We start from the raw sequence: 20133 nt of genomic DNA on the forward strand, positions 1-20133 counted from the left end.
CTATTAAAATATTATTTATTATTTTTTCGATATAAATCGAGTATAAACATATTATGATATGTAAAATTATCGTATGTTCATAAATATTATTTTAGATAATAAAAAAATGGAATGTATTTTTTATAAATATATAAATATATTACAGAAATTATAAAATATTTTATTTTTGCCCAATGAAAAAGTTTTGATAATATTATTCAGTAAAAACGAACTAGAGTGACTCTTGTGACAATATATTTTGATTTTTATTACATGTCACAAACAAATTTGCCATGTCAGCTGAAAGTATTGATATCTTCTAAAACACTATTATTTATCATATTATCAAAATGTTTGTATTGTTTTTATCAAATAATAATATAATATTTTTACGCAATTATAATGCAATGTATATGCAATATAATGCACAGTACAAATGCAATGGTGGTATTGCTGCACTTGCAAACTTTCGTCTATATTAATAACGTTCCTTACAATAAAACAAGCAAATGAATTTATTTTTTAATGAATGTATACTCATTTGTAATAATTTTTCGTCGTTTGCCATCCGTAACCAAGACAAACATTTTTTCTCTTTGGAATAATTATTCCTTTCTATGACAATTATATACAGCACACAATCTAACACGACATATTTTTATCACGATTTTTTATCTTCAATCACATAGCCTTCAATCACATATGACTTTCCTGCGATCGAAATTCATATAGCATACTTATCATACTGAACAAATTTATTTAAGACTAATTGAAATCTCTAGCGTGAAAGTACTAGATATATTATAAATTGCATTTTTCTTGTAAGTACTCAAATTGCAAATATGTATACATGGAAAAGTCAATGATCACTGACGATATAAAACTTAACTTTACTAAAATAAATTAAGGTAAATTAAGAACATTATTTAGTATCTAGTTTGTCAAAATAAACTAAGGTAACTCAGGAACGATATCGTAATACTCTACGTCATAATCTAGATAGAAGTGAAGTGATTAGAAAAGCGTAGTTTTTTTAAGATCTGAAAGAGGGTGCTACTGTTACGTTGCCAACTTTTGCGTTGTGTTCGGTGCTCTAGTATCTGTGTGTATATATGTATGTATGTATGTATGTATGTATGTATGTATGTATATATGATGTACAAATTTCGAAACCTAGTTCTTTTGTAATCCATTAATGCTGTCACTACCCTTGTTTTTATAATGGTTTACGCTAATAGTAAGTTCTTGATCGATTTTAATGAAAATCTTATTTTAAAAGTCCTCCATCAATTAAGAAAATATTCCTTATCAACGAACTCTTTGTCTTTAGTGAAAACAAAATAAACACAATTGAGCGTGATACAATGTTATTACAGGTATATATATATATATATGCGTGTGTGCTGTGTGTTTATGTTGTATTATTTGGAGAATTTAAGAAGCGAACAAAAGAGAACAAGTAAACAATCAAAGGACTATCGTAAACACGGCCTTGGAATGATTTCCTTTTCGTCCTTATGTTACGCTGTTACACAGTTCACTGTAATCGAAGCACCCGTTCAGACGTGTTCGCGAATACTCTCGTTTCGTTAATTCTAATTCGTCTAATTTTTCATTAATATTATATATATAATGTTTTTTAAGTTTGATTTAATCTTTTATGGTTTATTAACCCTATTTTATATCATATTGTACTTTAATATATATATGCATATACAAACGTGCGCATATGTGTTTGATATGCATGTATGTAAGTATTTTTTGTTTGAACAGATCACGCCTAAGGTTTCAAGAGATTAAGAAGCCAATTTAAGAATAAAATTCGCTAGTCTACTTGGAAGCTGATACCGACAGGACAAAAAGACCGGGCATACGACGTAAGTTTTAATTTAATCTTTATCTCACTATATTATTATTGCGTAGTTTTAGGCATGATTGTATACAACGCGTATATATATATACACACACACACATCTATATACATATATATCTTTTCATATTTTTGAACAATATTTTCTTTACAAAAATGCTGCTTAAAGATAAATGCACGAATAATTTTTTCGTAAGTAGAAAATTTGAAAAGATAATCTGGTAAAAAATCGAACAAAAATTTCGACCATAACAATATAGCTACTTTTAATGTTACTTATTTAAAGCCATTTTGAACACAGTTACCTTTTTATATTGTCTGTTATATATATTTATGATATTATTATATATACGTATATAAAAATTTATTATCTTATTTGTGAGAGATGCTATGTCCTAACGTATAAAGAAGATACGATCGTAATCAAGTCTGAACTTTAAGTTTCGATTTACGCGCGCCAACACATGAAGATATACGTATTAAATATATACATTGATACGATGAATCGAGAGAAGGGGTTCTCTCAATATGCTTTTAATTAATTTTTTTCCACACCGATGCTTTTATACGTTTTGAATGTGGATGAACAGCCTTAAGATTTTACTTTTTAATTGAATTACGCTTTAGCAATAACTTACAATAATTAACGATACAAAAGTATTAGAACTGAAATTAGAAAGAATAAGTAAAAAATATGTATCGACTTTAGATATTTCAGATAAAAATCGAAAATTTTATGTAAATGGACAAAAAAATTAAGTTCTTAAAACGTTAGATTTACTGGTGTATTTCGATAAACTCGCCAACTACCGACAAAGTCATGAATTAACTAAGTATCAAAACGTGACATTTTAATGTCATACGTTGGTTAAAATCATTTTCGTTAACTTCTGCATGATTGTGAACGATTCTGTTATTTTTTATGTAAATTACGCAACGATAGAAATTCAGGAAAGTATCAATTTTACAATGGTAAGTTGTGAAAAATTTTGTAATTTTAAAAATACATCATCTTTGTCGAATATATTTTGTAGTTAAACAAACGATATGAATCTAGTGAATATTATTGAACAACAATTATAATAATTTAGAAATTTTGTTACATAAACTTCAATTTTCTATCCAATTTTTTGAGATTTAAACTTTTATAATATAAAATTCTTCTATATAAGAGAAGAAATCGAAAATTTAATATCATTTATCTATTCACTGTCCAAGCAAAATACGATAATACTTTTTCTTTTTAATAAATGTTTGTAAAATGATAGATACTTTCATCTAATGATAAATCTTGTATAATTTTTTATTTAAATAATATAGATTGACTGTAGTAATATTACTTTAATTATCAAATTTATATTAGTAAATTTGAGTGTTAAAGATAGAAAATAGATTTTTCAATGTTTGATTATAGATTGTGAAGTTTCCTGTACAATGTTTATATAAAAGAAGAAAAAAATTTTTAAAAGCAATGATTAGCATGAATCATACATGGATTTCTGATATATGAAATGACCATAAGAAGAAAATTATATGAGAATGTTATCCAAATAGCTCTTTAAATAAACGTAAACAAATTATTCTGGAAAGATGACAAATATTATGAGATAATAAAATGTATAATATGTTTATAAAAATCTTTTTAATATTATTTACAATTTTTATTAAAGTTAATTTTTTTAACAGAATCATGTTAACTAATTTGTCAAATATTGAACTAATCAGCATGGATGGTTTTATATCAATGAATTCTGATCCAATTGATAATTTATATATTGCTTTGATACAATGCTTTGGAATAATATTATGTGGGTAAGAATTTGTATTATTTTCTCATCTATTTAAAAATATAAATATATGCTTTATTGTTTAAGCTCATTGTGAAAAATTAAGCAATACTAAAGTTTTAGAAATTATATTATTTTTTAGGTATATTGCAGGAAGATTTAACGTTATTACAAAATTAGAGGCAAATGGTTTAAATACCTTTGTTGGTACTTTTGCTCTACCATCTCTGATTTTTACATCATTGGCCAAGTTAGATTTTACATTGGTCAACTGGAGATTTTTACTTGCAATATTAGTTGCAAAAAGCTGTGTATTTTTTACTGTACTCATAATATCATTATTGATTAAAAAACCATCAAACTGTGGTCGTGCAGCCCTCTTTGCAATATTTACAACACAAAGCAATGATTTTGCCATAGGTTACCCTATGAGTAAGTTCATTAAATATTTTTTTATAAATACTTTAATTTGTAATCTATTTATATAAACAAACTTATTATTTCCAGTTGGTGCTATTTATCAAAAAACTCATCCTGAATATGCTGTATACTTGTATCTCATGGCCCCTATATCACTAGCTATTTTAAATCCCATTGGTTTCATATTACTAGAAATTAGTAAACGCAGTTTAGAAGAAAATAAACCTTGTTGGTCAATGGTTTATTCGGTTATGAAGGGTGTTGCTTTAAATCCAGTTTTATTTATGACAATCCTAGGCATCATAGGAAATTTAATATTTAGTCATGTTATACCATTGTTTCTTGCTGCTATTCTCGAAGTACTTGGTAATGCTTTTTCTGCTAGTGCCTTATTTCTCCTGGGTTTAATGATGGTAGGAAAAGTACATAAATTAAAAGGTACAGCTCTAGTTATACCAGGTATACTGATATCAGTAAAATTGCTAGTACTTCCACTCGTTATTCGAGAATCAGTTATTTTATTAAATGCTGGTGATAATATTACTGATACCAGAAATTTAAGTACATATGGATTTCTTTATGGTACAATTCCAACAGCACCAGCACTGTTCATATTTACATTGCGCTACAATGTAGAAATTGATTTAATAGCCTCAGCTATGGTTGCTTGTACATTTTTATCTGCTCCACTAATGTTCATATCAGCAAAGTTAGTTAGTGCTGTTGATGCTGGTGTAACACCAGCCAGTTACGCTCATCAACTTAGAGTTTTCTCTTTTGATATAAGTACTGTATCTATGATAGCTTGTATATGGCTGTTAATTTGTTTTCTTGGAGTGAGTCACAAGTATAAAAGTGTAACACACAGATATACTCTCTGCCTCATAATTGCTCAGGTTTGTTAATGAAATGATTATCACAGACCAATGTATATTTAAGGTATTCTTTTATACACATTTATTAATCATTACTTTTTGTTTTAGTTAATTACTGCAATTGGTGTTATAATTTGGAGTAAACTTGAAGCAAATGCTACTGGATCTATTTTATGGTAAATTATAGTTTACATGATTAAAGATGAAATTTATTTATTAAATATGAATAAGTATCTTGTTTTAGGTATATCCAATTTATTTTAATTTCATTGGGTGTATATGGAAGTAGAATATGGACAGTTGCAATAGCAGTAACTCTTCTTTTCTTGAATTCACATTCATTATCATTTGTCCAAAATATGCAAAAATGGTTACTTCTTAGTGGTTGTGGGTATGAAAATATTGTATTACATTACTATATCTTAGATAAGTTTCATTAACAAATATTGTTTACAGAGTAACAGCTTTGATTGTATCTTTAATGTGTATTTGCATAATGCCAAAAGAACCAATCGAATTTGAATTACAAAATCCAAATTTTCAACTTGGCAGGAGTCAAGCTGCTATATCTGTAGCTATATTGATATTTTGTTTCATTGGTAAGAAACATATATACATAATAATACAACAAAAACTTTATTAGAAAAATATATTGATAAGACTATTTCTTACGGTATACAGTAACATTAGGTTGTTTAATTCTACAACAAAGATATCATTACATAAGAAATGATTTAACCACATATAGTAGTACAAACAGTGAAGGAGAAAGATCTAATGTCAGTAATGATAACAATGGAAGAAATGTCATTGATGTAGAAGATATTGTATCTCATTCAGAAAGTACCCCAATGTATGTATAAAGTTAATCTAATAATATACAAGATAGGCATTAATTTTGTCCATCTGAATTATTTCCATTATTTGCAATGTTACAAAATATTGACAAAAGTTTTGTGTCAATCAAAATATTGTTTCCTTTAAATTAACAAATTTTTTTCTTTGAGACTTTTTATCTTCAGAAATAGCAAAGATATTTTCGATACGTACATTTAGCGATATCCTATATAGGATATAATATAGTATAATTTATGTGCATACGCGCGCGTATACGCATCCTATACTATTACTGAGTTTAATGAATATTATGTCTTCTAAAAATTATACCCTTTTTTCTAATACCCTGTATACATCTATAAGTTAAATAGATATAAAGTACATCATAAATTATTTTTATAGCATTAATTGTGAATTCCAAAATGTTTGTCCCAATTCAATGTGTACGATGGATCGAAGCAATACTTATCCATTTGACTGTAATCAAGAAGAAGATATAACTCCAATAGATTCAGAAGATCCACAAATATTACGACATTTGGTATTCCTCATCCTACTTTTATGCTCTATGTTCATTGTAAGTTCTATTTAATATTTATATCTCTTTTTTAGTAACATAATTATACACAATGCATCATAACTACCTTTTAAAATTGCACATTTATATTTTTCAGGGTTTATCAATATCTATTAGTACATTAATTATGGATCAAATGATTGGTATTTATGCAGAATTAGCATTCTTAGATATTGCTTTAAATTTTGGTCAATCATTAACAGCTTTTGCAATATTTGGACTTGATCCTGGTGTCAGTAAATTGAGTTCTTGGTTACAACAACTTCTTCACAAATCGCACGGTAGTGAGATTTAATTTGATTTGATTTATATATATAAAATTATTTCTAATTTATTATATATCATATATGCTTTTTTAATATTGACAGAAAGAGAATTACAATTACCTGAAGAAGATGCATTGAGTCCAGAAATAAAAGCTATTCGTGAACAGTTCAATCGGTGTCATTTAGCTGAATGTAGGGCACGGATAGCAATATGTCGAAGAAGATTATTAAAAATACATAGAGGCGTTTTTACTGGTTGTGATTTAGTAGATTGGTTATTGGAAGCTGGATTAGCTCAAACGCGAGAAGATGCTGTTCATTACGGTCGGTGTCTCTTAGAAAGTAGGATACTGCAGCATATTGATGGCACACATCATTTTTATGACAAAAATTTGCTCTATACGTTCAATGCATAATGTGTTAGTACTGATTAATTTAGAATAATTTAGAAACTTTTAAATTTCTAGTAAAAGAAAAACGAAGTATAATTAAAGTGTCAAATAATTATATTGCTTATCGGCCTAAGGCTAAAGTCAGAGTGTACATTCTTAGCACATTCTGAATTTTATTCTTACAGTCATATTATTTATACAATATATTTATTTATACAATTTATTATTATATATTATTTTCGCACGAAAATTTTCATATTTTAGTTCAAATCAATATAGCAGATTCCATCAAGTACTATATAATAGTGTGGATATTATAGGAATTTATTTATTATTATTATTTGTTGTTTCTCAATCTTTTAAGCTGGTGTTGGAAGGAAGTGCAGGTCACAGCCATTCCTCTAAGAACTTATTGATAATTCTTGTAGTATTCAAAATGACTGCTTTCTGCATAATTTTGAATAGATCTTGATTCAATCTCAAAGTTTTGATATTACTTTATTATTATTATCATCATTATTATAGCATCAAACTTTAATAACTTGGGGGTATTTTAACTTATTTGAATTTTTATTAATTAGTTTTAATTTATTTATCATATAGTAGAGATACCTCGAGACAAGCAGTTCGTATATTTTTTTCATATCTTTTTTGTGTAAAAATATCGATTAAGTGTTTAATAATAAATCATTTAAATATAACAAATTTATATTGTAATATATATTGAATGTATTTGTAAATGAAAATTAATAAGTGAAGTAGAATCAATATCATTTGTTACTAAATTTTTAAAAACATAACATGTAAATATTATTTAAATTAAGTAAATATGAATGTGCATATATCTTCAAGGTAAATTCCAAAGAAAAATTGACTTTTTATATGTAATTAATACATAATTTAATCCTATTTATAAATTATTTTTTGTGTATACAATCTGATTTTTTATATTGAGCTTAACATATTTAATAATAGGACAATGCTTATATTTAATAAATGAGTGTACAGAAGAGTGTAATAAATATACGATGGTTAACATATGTTTGGATAGATGTATATATATATATACCCGAACATAATATACATCAAATTATATGCATAAATCATCATCTGGATCTTCCTCGTCCACATCATCTACTTCATCCGGTATATATAAAATTTTACACTCGTTATTTGCCATGTTTGTTGCAGGTACATAAGGTAGTAGAGTGTTTTCTCTTTGTTTCATTTCATGTTCATTTATTTCTATTCTAAACGAAGATACAATTTTTGAAGCATCATTTGTAATTGTTGAATTTTTTCCAGAGTTAAATTGTGTTTTTAAATTTTCAGACTGTATCTCATATGTTTTAATATCTTGTCTCACTAATTCTGACCCAAGCATTATTGTGCCTCCTGATTTGCGATGTATGTAATTTGCAATATAAGTAAATTCATTATTTGAATGCATACCACAGTACTTGTGCAATCTGACATATGTATTTCCCAGAGTTTCAATAGATAATATTTTATTTGGAATACAATCTTTTCTAAAAAGACAAATCAATCGTTCTACCTTTTTATTAAGTTTTTCTACAAACTGTAATGAATTTGCAAGGCCTGCATATAATATTAAAGAATTCAAATTATCAAGAAACACTATAGATTTCTGTGTTACTCTGGCAAGTATATCTTGTAAAGTATTAACAAAATTTTCTTTAGGTTTATTTAGTTCAACTGTATAATAATCAGATATATTTACATTGTTTAATATATATGGTTTTGGTCCATTTAAGTACCAAGACTTTGGATTTGCAAAAGATAATAATTCTATAATACTATTGGGTTCTATTTCTTTCCACATTTGTAACCATCCTGCGATAAGAACTTTTCCATAAGGAACATTGATATCTAAAAAAAGAATAATCTCTCTTAACAATGTTCAAATTAAATATATTGATATATAATATGTAAAACAATTTTTTTGATTATGTAATTTACTATACCTTCTTCTACAATGATTGTGCTTGTTCTATCAAGTAGTGGCAATGTTTTCAATTTTATCATTTTGTTTTTCTGTATTAAATCTATATTAAGATTCTAAGTTGACAAAAATTCTGTAAAGTCACAAAACAACATCAAATAACCTATAATATATAAATACTCATATATTACATCATAGTTGTCTCCCATATGGAATCATATTCACACAAAGAAATAGGTTAATGTCGGTTAATATATATATCATCTGCTTTATCGACTGATATGAACTGAATTTATTTTTTTATTTCGAAATTTCTTAAATTGATAATTAAATTCATTTAAATAATTTCTTGTTTAGTTTATTATCAATACTTTTGAATTTATTATACATATATGATATCTTATAGAGATGGCATAAGTGCGCAATAATTTATAATTGTTTTATATGTATATAAATATTTTTTACAAATACTATATACTTCAATAATTATATTTTTTTTTTAATTAGTTGAACTTAATCAAGCAATTGTAATAAATAATATGATAAATAAAGGAATTCATTCTACATAAACAGAAAAGAAAACAAAAAAAAAAAGAACAATAATTCGTTTCAATTTTTTTACACCAATAATAATCTTTCTGATAAATTTAAGATAATTATGAAAATAACATTAAAATAATAAAATATTCAAATGAAAATTTTATTTTTAAACGTTTGTATCACTACAAACCCAATACTCGAGTTAACAAAAATCTAAAGATCATCTTCAAATTAGATAACAGCATGTTTTTTTATTCGTAATATTTCCTTGTATTTTATTAATATATAAAATATTGATAAACGAAAAAGTAATTATAAAGATAAGCTTTTAAGTATTTTATTATAAATTATCAATTTAATTTAAAAGATATGATCGAATAATATCTAAGATGTTTTCTGATTGCGAGATAAAATGTATAGATAAAATAAATTAAAAATAAAATGGATAAAAATTACAAACTATTAATAATAAAAGAAGAAAAGAGGGGATTTCTCTAAATATGTATAAAAATTCTTATTTTGAGCTCACTAAAAGGAGTAGGAGAATTTACTAATTTTTCTACGAAATTTCATGTATATTTTTTTCCATTTTTTATTTCATATCGAAACAAGACTTCTAAAATCCTAACCTTTCGCAATTCAATAGAGCAAAAATATGGGATATCAACTTGTATTTTATAAGTAAATAGGATTATTGCGTCGTAACTGGTTCTAATCGCACTGCATATCGGGTCACATTATAATCACGTGGCCGATAGTCTCCACGTTGAACTCACGTCAGTATGGACTGTGTACTGTGTTGTGTAGTCTGTCACATTTATGACGTCTTTCACGCTGAACTGCGTTTAAAAAACGACTTAAGCTTACTATTACACATATTTAACCATTTTTCATTTACCCACTATAGTTATTTTTATGATTATTATACATTTTTTTACATCAATATTTACGTCTTTTATATATTTCCTTTTACTCGTATATTTCAATATATTTCTACTGTAACATTTAAAGTAGTTATAAAAATTCTTTTGAATAATGGAAAAAATGCATATATATATATATATATATATATATATATTCATACATACATACATACATGTATTGATTAATCATCGATTTTTTTAACAGCAATTTTCTTACAAAACAATACATGATTGTGCAAGTACTTTAAGAACCGATGAAAGATAGCAATTGCTTCTTATGACATCATCGCTTTCGGAATAAACAACAGGTGATTCCAGGATTCGATGAATGACGTAGTTAGTATGTATATACGCAGTGAGAAGGAATTCCCAGAAGTATGACACGTTGTATAAGATATTTCGTTCAATGCTATGATTCGTGCAAAGCGAATATAGACACATTAATGCGAAAGGAAGAAAGTAGAAAATTCTTGTAACGCGCATATGCAAACGATCTGATCATTTAATTGCATCTCTTTATTCGAACTACGCGATAATGATATTGAATAGCCGTCCATCTTGTATTTTTACAACAGCTAAACGGTACTTACGAAATCAACGTCTCAAAATTAAGATATGTTTTTAATGTATTCTTCATATTGCTTGTATTCTCTAAATAATATATAGAAGTTTAAAGGAGGGATGTAGCCAAGCGGTCACGTGGTCGAAACGCGCCATCGATAGGCACTTGTAAGGGTAAGGGGAAGGGGGAGATACGGCGCGAATATATATAATCTTCCGCTCACGCTCCACCACCCAATTCTGCTTGGACTTCGAACACGTGTGCATACGTGCAGGCCTTCCGAGGAGGGAAAGTTTTTATTTGTTTGGTGCGCTCATTGTATGGGTAAGAACTTTCATTTCATACGTAATCTTCGTAATATTTAAGTGAAACGATGATAGAGGTTATTGAGTGGTGTGTATTTGTAATGTTTTATTTCTGTTGTCTTCTGAATCTTTCAATTTTGCTTTTTGTCCTAATTCGGACAATGAACCGTTCATGTACTGTCAAATGAATGTTAGAGTGGCTTTATTTATTCGATTTTTTTTCTTTATTTTTTGTCGATACTTAATAATATCTATTATTTATTCACTCATTTGGAGTAATAGGAGATATATCTAAGAAACAATGTTTTTAATTTTATTTAAGTAAATAATTAACTATTCGCAGAAATTATTCGACATGATAAACGATTTCAAGGTTACCTTTAACAGATTGTTGTCATTTGTATTCGTCAGAAAATTGATTAATCGTAATATTACGTTACATCAGGTTTAGTTTTTAAAATTTCGACGAAATTTGTTCCAAACGTATTGGAGTAAGTCAATTATCTTATGTGAAGTGACACGAGCGCCCGATTAACGTTTTCTAGGGTCTTCTTCGAATAATATGACTGTACTACTACGGAGTATACATTATTATATCGAAGGTCGCAGTAGACACGTGGCATGATACGTATCTATTTGGTCTTGTATTGATTGTTAACCACGCGTCCGCTATCGCCATGTTGGACATCAAACCAACTGCAAATGCGATCCGCTTTTCTGCTTTTATTTCCCAAATTTTGGCTTACGGAACGGTGTTGATTCGTGTTCTTAAATAGCAGTGGAATTGTGGTACATACTAATTTATTGAAAATATACAATCGAGAAAGATAATATGATAAATAAAGCATTATAATAGCCATTTGAAATATAGAACAGAATTATTTATATTAAATATTTATATTAAGTAAAATGTATATTAAACAAATTACGTAAACCAACTCATTTTTGAACAAATACATTATTTAACTTGAGCAAGAATAATTTGAACTTAATATCAATAGAACTTTTCTCTTGATATTTCTTTTAAAAAATATATTTCATGGATATTACAGAGCGAGAGAAGAGTATAAAACACGGAGAGAGCCCTGTAGAGCCAATAAGCAGCTGCAGGGATGAGCATGGCTTTGTGCCAACAGTTGGTCGCTGGGGCAGTGAATGGCCGAGTTGACTCGAGACGACAGAAATATGGTGCCAGCCACAGGGGCAGGCACGCGGGCCCTGGATCAGGGGTGTGCCGCTACCCCTGCCGGTGTGGGCCCATTATGAATCACCAGCCCTGATCGTGTCTACGGTCGAACAATATGAGGAACTAGCAGGCAGTGTTGAATTAGAAACTCAACGCTTATTGCGTGAGCATAGATATGACACTATTGGCAACTTCCTCAGGTATATATCTAAAGTTTTATAAAAATAATTACTTCTACAATGTTAGTATTGTACTTTACTTAGTACTACATTATATAATATGAATAGGTTCTACAAGAATTACATTATGAGTGGAGAAAGTAAATTGGATCGATTTTATCGCAAGTATCAGCCTTTAATAACACCTGAACACTATACATGTGTTGGGCTTGGATTTGAATTACTACGTCGACTACGTAGTTTAAATAAAAAATATCCTGATATAGCTAGTGGGCTCTACTTAGTGTCTTGTGAAGAAGTAGATTTATTATTTGTTATTTTAATTTAATGTCATAGTTGTTACCAATAAGTAATATAATATTAAATAATTTTTTTACAGACGATTGGAGATATTGCTAGTTATGTTGGTGGTCCACCAGCAGCAGATAGTGGAGAGAAAGAACATGTTCTAGTGTGCCTGAAAATCAAGATTAATGGACGTCAAGGTGTTATGCTTCTTGATCCTGGTTATCATGTTGCTCGTGTGATTACAGTAATGGCTGATAAATTATATCCTCATACGGGCTGGTTTACTCAATCTGATGAGCCAAATTGTAAGAAAGAGTACAACTATTTTCTTTGCGGTGAAGATCCTGATTATGTCGAATGGCATGAAAGGGAAACTCGACCAGGTGCCTTGGAAAGAACACAAGTTGCTCTTATTTATATGGCAAGGCCATATCTTACTGCCATTGATGTTACGGAACGCAGAAATTTGGTTTACAATTTCAGAAGTTTACTTGCCCGAGACACTAAAGGTCATGTCACAGCTGGTATATATTTTCCCATTGTACTAGACATGAACAATGCACAAACTTTTACGATTTTCTATCAAACAAATAGTGGTAAGAAAAGGATTAAAATGCCATTCAACAAATTCTGCAGTTCGCCTAAAGTAAGTTTAGTGAACATAATGTATAAATTTTTTATACAATTGAATAACTAGTTGAATATTAAAGGAAGTTACAAACATGTATACATGCATCCATCGATTTTCCTTGTAAAACATGTTCCTTTTCTAAATTGGATAATACTACATTAAATTAATTGATATTTTATGAAAATATTATGTTAAAAACAATAAAAATTCGTTTCAGATAAGTCCTGATGCAAAAGAAACTGAGATTATCTCAGAAAGTGCTCGTCAATTGGGTCTAACACAAGATACTCTGAAGGATATGCTTTCAGCTCTAGCTACTGTCATGAGTGACTCAACTTTTTTGACACAACTCTTGACTATTAATGCAAGAATTAACACCCTTGCAGAGGATAATTAACAGAAGTCAGTCCACCCTGTGCGGTGCCAATACAACATTATATTCTATCATATCTTTTGCCAGCTTTCCTCTTATGTTCTTCTATTTCTATTGACCATCATATTTACTCTTTCTTATATGTAAAATTATTTTTCTGACAACGAATTGTAAACAAATTTCTGTTCTTAATTATTTTTAATATTTCTCCATTTTTACATTGATTTGAAATCAGCAAAGATATACAAGTTAATTGTATATGATATTCTATAAAGGTTGATCTTTTTTTTTTGTGTATTTTCAGAATGCTAGGTGTGTTTAAATACTTATTGAAACTATATGGATCGTACTCATAATTAAGTTTCTTAATCTTTTAAAGCTTTAATTTTACTAATCTGTCATTTATTTATGAGGTGTTGTTATGAAACTTGTGAATCAGTAATAATGAAAAAAAAAAAAAACGAGATATATAAAATAACAAATTTGGTGAATTCTCGGTGATTGTGTATTTAAATTATTTTAAATTATATTATTCTTATTTATGTATACAAAAGGTTCCTCTAAGGTGAAACTAACGTCAGGGTTGCTTTAATTTATTAGATTTTTAATATGGTGTAACAGGAATATGTTTTAGTTACTAAATTTATTTTGTGCAAATAAATTTTCAAGCAAATAAAACTTTTAAAAAAATATGTATCTTTATTAAAACCTACTCTAATATTAAATTTAGACTTAAAAGAAAATTATGTTTCTATGTATCAGAAAACAAAAAATATTGAAATACATAAGTATTCAGTGAAAATGGAAGTAATATCTTCCTACAATTCTAAAATTTATAAAACTGATTGATAAAAATGATAAAAATCAATTCAAACTTTTTGGAGATTTATATTTTATTGTTTTATTAACGTTTATTAATCATAATAGTAGTATTTATAATAGTAGACATAGATCGGAATTTTAATCGATATTAGAGTATCTTTATAATTAAAATATAAGAGGAATATAATTCTAACATAACTTTTTGTATCATATATAAGGTAATGTAATGATTTTTTAAATATTTTATATTTTGATCCCACTATACATAAGAGTGAAATTAGAGTAGTAGCAATCTCGTTCGAAACGTTTCCTTTCTCATATATTTTATGAATACAAATATAAGGATATATTTTATATTTTTTTGATTATACAATACTAATGCAAATAATAATTATAGATAAGAGAAATTAGAGTACTAGCAATCCCAGTTGAAACGTTTCCTTTCTAATGTATTTTATAAATACAAATATAAGGATATATTTTGTATTTTTTTAATTATACAATAGTAATGCAAATAAATTGCAACTCTTTTTTCATAAATAGTAATGATTATTGAGAAGTTACAGACAAAGCTAATTATATTTTGAGAGATTATATCCTAAGACATTCTAAAACATTACTATTTCACATTGCGGGACGCTTATGCTTATATTCGGTATCTGGAGTATGTTCACGTTTCCGATATCCTGTAGTAGCCTTTCTATGATAGGTAGCTTCAGAAGGTGGAAGAGGGTCAGAGCTGCGAACATGCAATTATTTTTGTTTTAATATTTCAATTATTTATAAATTACGTTATAGAAATAAATGAAGCTTTAATGCATGATTTGTTACTCTTTGGATAATAGTTAGACATTATTAGTGTATATTGTTATATATAAAACATTTAGACTATTAATTAAAAACAAAAAATGATCAATCTTTTATTATAATCTATAGTATAAAACAAAAATAACAGCAATCTTCTAAATGTATCATTTTTTCTTTCAAATTAATTTAAATCTCAAATTATTATATATGATAAAATGTAAATATTGCATATATGTATTTTATATAATTATCCTCCTGTAGTATTATACACAAAGTAGTTAGTCAAATAATTAATTAAAATTTTTAATAATGTTTCTTTTTGATTCTATTAATAGTCCTTATATATATATCATAATTTTTAATTTTCTAATATTTCATTTCTAGATCTCATCACTATTAAATATCTTGTATAAAGCTTGAAATATAAGTAAATATTGTTAACATAGAAAGTATCATAGTTATCAGAGTAGAGATATTAACACAATTAAAAAATATATTGCATTAATGACTTTATGTATTTTTATTAGCTAAAGTTGATATTTTTGTATACCTTTTGATATAAAGATAATAAATAACGGAAAATGTAACGCAACGTACTTACGTTACAAAAGTGTCACCGCTGTGTACTATGCTTTTAATTTATTAATATTTGTGGTTGTACCTGCAATACATAAGGTGGTATATTCCATACCAATCTTAGTATCTGTCGCAGTATAAGGACATATTTTCGTGAATTAAAATTACAAAATACATATTTCATAATCTTATCATGCATTAAAATGAAATATGGGAGTGAAATAATGTATAAACATGATAAGTATTGCATATTATTGCCAAATAACTGTGTATAATACATATGAAAAAAAAAAAAAAATAGTTTCTATCTTAATATATAATTGTATTATTATCAATTTGAATTCAAATAACTAAATACTTTTTTTAATGAAATGATAAAAGTACAGTTTAAGTTATTTGTTTATAAAGCTTTAAATTATAATATTTTATGTACAGTACATAAATAATATCTTATTATATAACTTATTTATTACCGTGAAGTAGAAGCCAAATCATAAGTTTTAGAAGATAAAGCTTTAATATTGCGCCTAGAAGAAGGTATCCATCTTGAAGAATTATAGGAGTAACCATGAAACATAATAACATAAGATTGACATAACAGATAAAATAAGTAACTTCATATCAAACAGAGAATTGAATGATGTATCAAATAGATAAGAGAAATGGAATTCTCTAAGATCATAAATTAAAAAAGAAGATACGATCACTTGTAATGAAATTGTAACAAAAATGATACTTGTTAATTATTTTTTTATATCATTAACTCTTTGCGGTCATAATATTTCTTAACATGGCTACTTTGTTGGCCACAATATTTTCACTTGTACAGCAGATGATATATGCTCAATCAATTATTGTTTAGAAACCCTACTTCAATGGATTAAATGTTTGAGATTTATTTTTTATTTACATTTCATGCACAGCATGTAAAAACACGTGTGCAATATAATAAGATATAAATTGAATAGTTTACTTTGTTAAACAGTAAATGATAAAAGTGCCTTGTTGAGAATATCCTGGACTTTGACTGCAAAAAGTTAAGACACTACTAAATTTATGATGCAGTATAATTTATTCCATGGTTAGTACATTATATTAATCCTGTATATATTTGTATACACACAGACACACAGTTTGTATAATTAAAATTACAAACATCTTTCTTATGTTTTACTGTCATGAACGCATATTAATTAATTAATTTATTTATTTATTTATGTTTTGCTTGGGAATATTAAAACTTATAATACCTTTCAAATTCAAATCTGCTGTGATCAAAAAATGAAATATTTTAATGAAGTAATGAAGTCTTATTATGTATTTAAATATTAACTGATAATTTAAAGTAAAATATTTTAACATAAAAATAGAGCATTCATTCGAAGTAATATCAGTATAACATAATGTACATGTACACAAAAACTGATTCTGAATTCTACAAAGCACATACATTTTCATATACATACATAGCAATAAATAAAAATATGTGTATATAGATGACAATATTAATGGTGCTAACTCATATTAAAGTTGAGTAATCCTTTTATTTAGAAAGTAAATATGAACATAATTGAGCATGCATATATTTATTTCAATAATGCATACACAAAGTTGAAGAAGGAATGCACCAAGAGATTTGGTTTCAGCCAATGTATTGTAATCACATTTTTCTACCAGACTTTCTTCCATGCTTCTTATATCTGTTGCATAAGAATGAAACTAACATTTAGTAAACTAAAGAATGAAACTAAAATATCTGTAATAAAAAGAACTAATGAAAACCTAATATTTTACATTATATATAATAGTAACTTAATTTGATTTAATATTGAGGAATGAAATGTGTAGTTGATGTTTCCAAAGAATAAGAGTAACACGTTCTTATGACAATGACAGATATATACTCTTGCATTTGAATTTGTTAAATAATATGTATTTGTTAGTAGATTAGTGTGTATGATATATGAAGCAATGTACACAAGTGAAATGTGACTTTGCTTAGAAATTTATTCTATGTAATTATATTATAATATATTCGCTGTTTTATAAAGTTAAATATATTATATATTTTCAAATTCTGTTATATTGCGAAAAAGTCACAAATTCCAATGCAGAGTTCCTCGTACATTATTACATAATATTAGCTTTAGTTTACAGCTAATGAATGCAATAATTTTTTATAAATAACAGAAATGCATTGTTTAATAAAGAATTATGAAACTAACCTTCCTGATGCATCAGGTAAAGCAAGTTGCTTGTGATCAGGACGACGTCTATTGTAGTTAGCATATGCATTATGATGCGGTCCTCCAATAGCACCTACAGAACGTCTTGTACATGATTCCCACTCAGTATTAAAGCTCTCAGCTTCGTCTATAAGAAAAATTTAGTGCACGTTTATATAATGAAGTATAGTAGTTTTTAATATTTATATGAAGAGTATATATAATTTTGATTACCTTCATCAAGATTGATAAACTCTTCATGTTCTTCTTGCTTTCCATTATGAATATTCTGTTCCCTTTCACGAATATGGGCTCTGTCCCCAATATGATGACCAATAGCCATTTTCTTTGTTCCAGTTCTTGTATCACATACAGTTTTTTTCGTCTCTTTCACTCCGCCAGGTGCAGTTCTTGTAGACATTGTTTCCTGATAAACTTGTGGGCGTCCATCTGCACCACTAGCCATAGTCATTACAGAACTGCTTGTAAAGGAATGACAATTTCCATTTGTTGCCAAATTATCCTATATTTTATTAACATTAAATAAATTATTATTTTGTTTTTATATACACGTATCAAAAAATACAAATATTTATGAAAACTTAAAACCATTCGCATAAAAACTTACGAAATTGGTGAATAATCTATTAAAGTTCATTGCCGGCATAGTCGGAAAAGTAAACGGCATCATTTGCATCTCGTTATGATGTACCCCACTTCTCTGTTGTGAATCAGTTAATGCATTTTGACCCATCATTCCAAACGGATCGGTGAAAAAAGAATTCATTATGCTGTTCATTTGCCTCATAGTACGCATATGAGATCTATTGCCAGACAAAAAATAATTATCTTGAATAATGCTTTCATTCTTACAATTTTATAAAAATACTTGATCCATTTTAAAATCTTGTGTTTGAATTAATTATAATAAACTGAACTTGATGTAATACAGACATAAGTTTTATGGATGTGAAACAATTGCAAGCATAAAAAAAAATAACATTAAAAACAAGTGAAATAATGATAATAAACAGAATAATTCACTGCGATCCAGCTTTAAGTTCATATTATTGAATATAATAATTACGTTTTATTTTAATATCGCAAGTTGTGTTAAAATAATTTTTTTTCAATGTAAAATCAAAAAAAAAGAGCAAAATAGTATATAAATGAAAAAAAAAAGAAGCAAAATATGTAATAAAAAACGTGTTCAAATATCTATACAATATTTTTTACATTAGTGTTGAAATCGAAAAAAAAAATTTCATCAGATTTTTATAATTCGTAGATGCATGCAAAAAGATCGTGGAAAAAAAAATATTAATATACAAACCCAAATATAGGATCGTCGTCGAAATCGCCCATGAGTGATCCAAACAAAGACATTTTGAATATCGCAAGATCAGTTAGATTATATCAAATACACGAGTATTTAATTGAGTATGATTGAGTGCAATATGTAATATTCGACTATACGTATATAGAATGCTATGTTCCGTAGCAAGTAATTCCGAATTCGTTGTAAATTTTTTTCTAACTGTAGTTTTGATGAAATTTCTGGAACCTGTGGTATACTATACTGCCAAGCGTACGCTAATTGACTAGGGGACCAAGATTTATTTAGTCCACTACCGATCGTCGATTGTCGCTACTCGTGAAATCACAGGAAATTTCCCGAACAGGAAATAACTACCCAACTTATTTTGTTTGGATAGTAACAAATGATACAAAATCGTAACGTTTAATTCTT

General features: G+C 27.3%; 4 protein-coding genes across 26 annotated transcripts; 2 read left to right on the forward strand and 2 right to left on the reverse strand.

The window, feature by feature from the left end:
- The first annotated feature begins 1093 nt into the window (after nt 1-1093).
- LOC127063270 (integral membrane protein GPR155) lies at nt 1094-8043 on the forward strand. Of its 15 annotated transcripts, none has more exons than XM_050992804.1 (14): nt 1094-1216; nt 1753-1856; nt 2559-2821; nt 3264-3466; nt 3536-3661; nt 3779-4068; nt 4144-4952; nt 5040-5107; nt 5176-5322; nt 5388-5530; nt 5613-5784; nt 6171-6345; nt 6443-6626; nt 6714-8043. In XM_050992804.1, the coding sequence occupies exons 5-14, from the start codon at nt 3540-3542 to the stop codon at nt 7025-7027; spliced, it is 2424 nt and encodes an 807-aa protein (XP_050848761.1). In that variant the 5' UTR covers nt 1094-1216; nt 1753-1856; nt 2559-2821; nt 3264-3466; nt 3536-3539; the 3' UTR covers nt 7028-8043. The 15 variants fall into 15 exon arrangements, with proteins under 15 accessions (XP_050848761.1, XP_050848763.1, XP_050848768.1 ...); XM_050992796.1 differs by having other exon boundaries at nt 1155-1355; XM_050992802.1 differs by lacking the exon at nt 1094-1216 and adding an exon at nt 1511-1642.
- Nucleotides 8044-8090: 47 nt separating this feature from the next.
- LOC127063274 (elongator complex protein 5) lies at nt 8091-11013 on the reverse strand. The gene is made up of 3 exons (XM_050992823.1): nt 10136-11013; nt 8989-9099; nt 8091-8893 (listed from the first exon to the last, which is right to left on the reverse strand). Exons 2-3 carry the CDS (start codon nt 9047-9049, stop codon nt 8094-8096), a joined length of 861 nt encoding a protein of 286 aa, XP_050848780.1. The 5' UTR covers nt 9050-9099; nt 10136-11013; the 3' UTR covers nt 8091-8093.
- Nucleotides 11014-11166: 153 nt separating this feature from the next.
- On the forward strand, nt 11167-14643 carry LOC127063272 (uncharacterized). Of its 2 annotated transcripts, none has more exons than XM_050992814.1 (5): nt 11167-11315; nt 12349-12682; nt 12770-12959; nt 13041-13595; nt 13798-14643. In XM_050992814.1, exons 3-5 carry the CDS (start codon nt 12789-12791, stop codon nt 13975-13977), a joined length of 906 nt encoding a protein of 301 aa, XP_050848771.1. In that variant the 5' UTR covers nt 11167-11315; nt 12349-12682; nt 12770-12788; the 3' UTR covers nt 13978-14643. The 2 variants fall into 2 exon arrangements, with proteins under 2 accessions (XP_050848771.1, XP_050848772.1); XM_050992815.1 differs by lacking the exon at nt 11167-11315 and adding an exon at nt 11835-12085.
- Nucleotides 14644-14838: 195 nt separating this feature from the next.
- LOC127063273 (myeloid leukemia factor) lies at nt 14839-20059 on the reverse strand. Of its 8 annotated transcripts, none has more exons than XM_050992818.1 (7): nt 19717-20059; nt 19012-19207; nt 18618-18906; nt 18384-18531; nt 16632-16703; nt 16184-16243; nt 14839-15514 (listed from the first exon to the last, which is right to left on the reverse strand). In XM_050992818.1, the coding sequence occupies exons 1-6, from the start codon at nt 19767-19769 to the stop codon at nt 16225-16227; spliced, it is 777 nt and encodes a 258-aa protein (XP_050848775.1). In that variant the 5' UTR covers nt 19770-20059; the 3' UTR covers nt 14839-15514; nt 16184-16224. The 8 variants fall into 8 exon arrangements, 6 of the variants coding, with proteins under 6 accessions (XP_050848775.1, XP_050848776.1, XP_050848773.1 ...); XM_050992819.1 differs by having other exon boundaries at nt 16180-16243; XR_007781308.1 differs by lacking the exon at nt 14839-15514 and adding an exon at nt 17764-17858 and having other exon boundaries at nt 16209-16243; nt 19717-20058.
- Between the last annotated feature and the right edge of the window lie 74 nt (nt 20060-20133).

This window comes from Vespula vulgaris, chromosome 4 (genome assembly GCF_905475345.1).
Source record: "Vespula vulgaris chromosome 4, iyVesVulg1.1, whole genome shotgun sequence".
In the NCBI taxonomy this organism is placed as follows: Eukaryota; Metazoa; Arthropoda; class Insecta; order Hymenoptera; family Vespidae; genus Vespula; species Vespula vulgaris.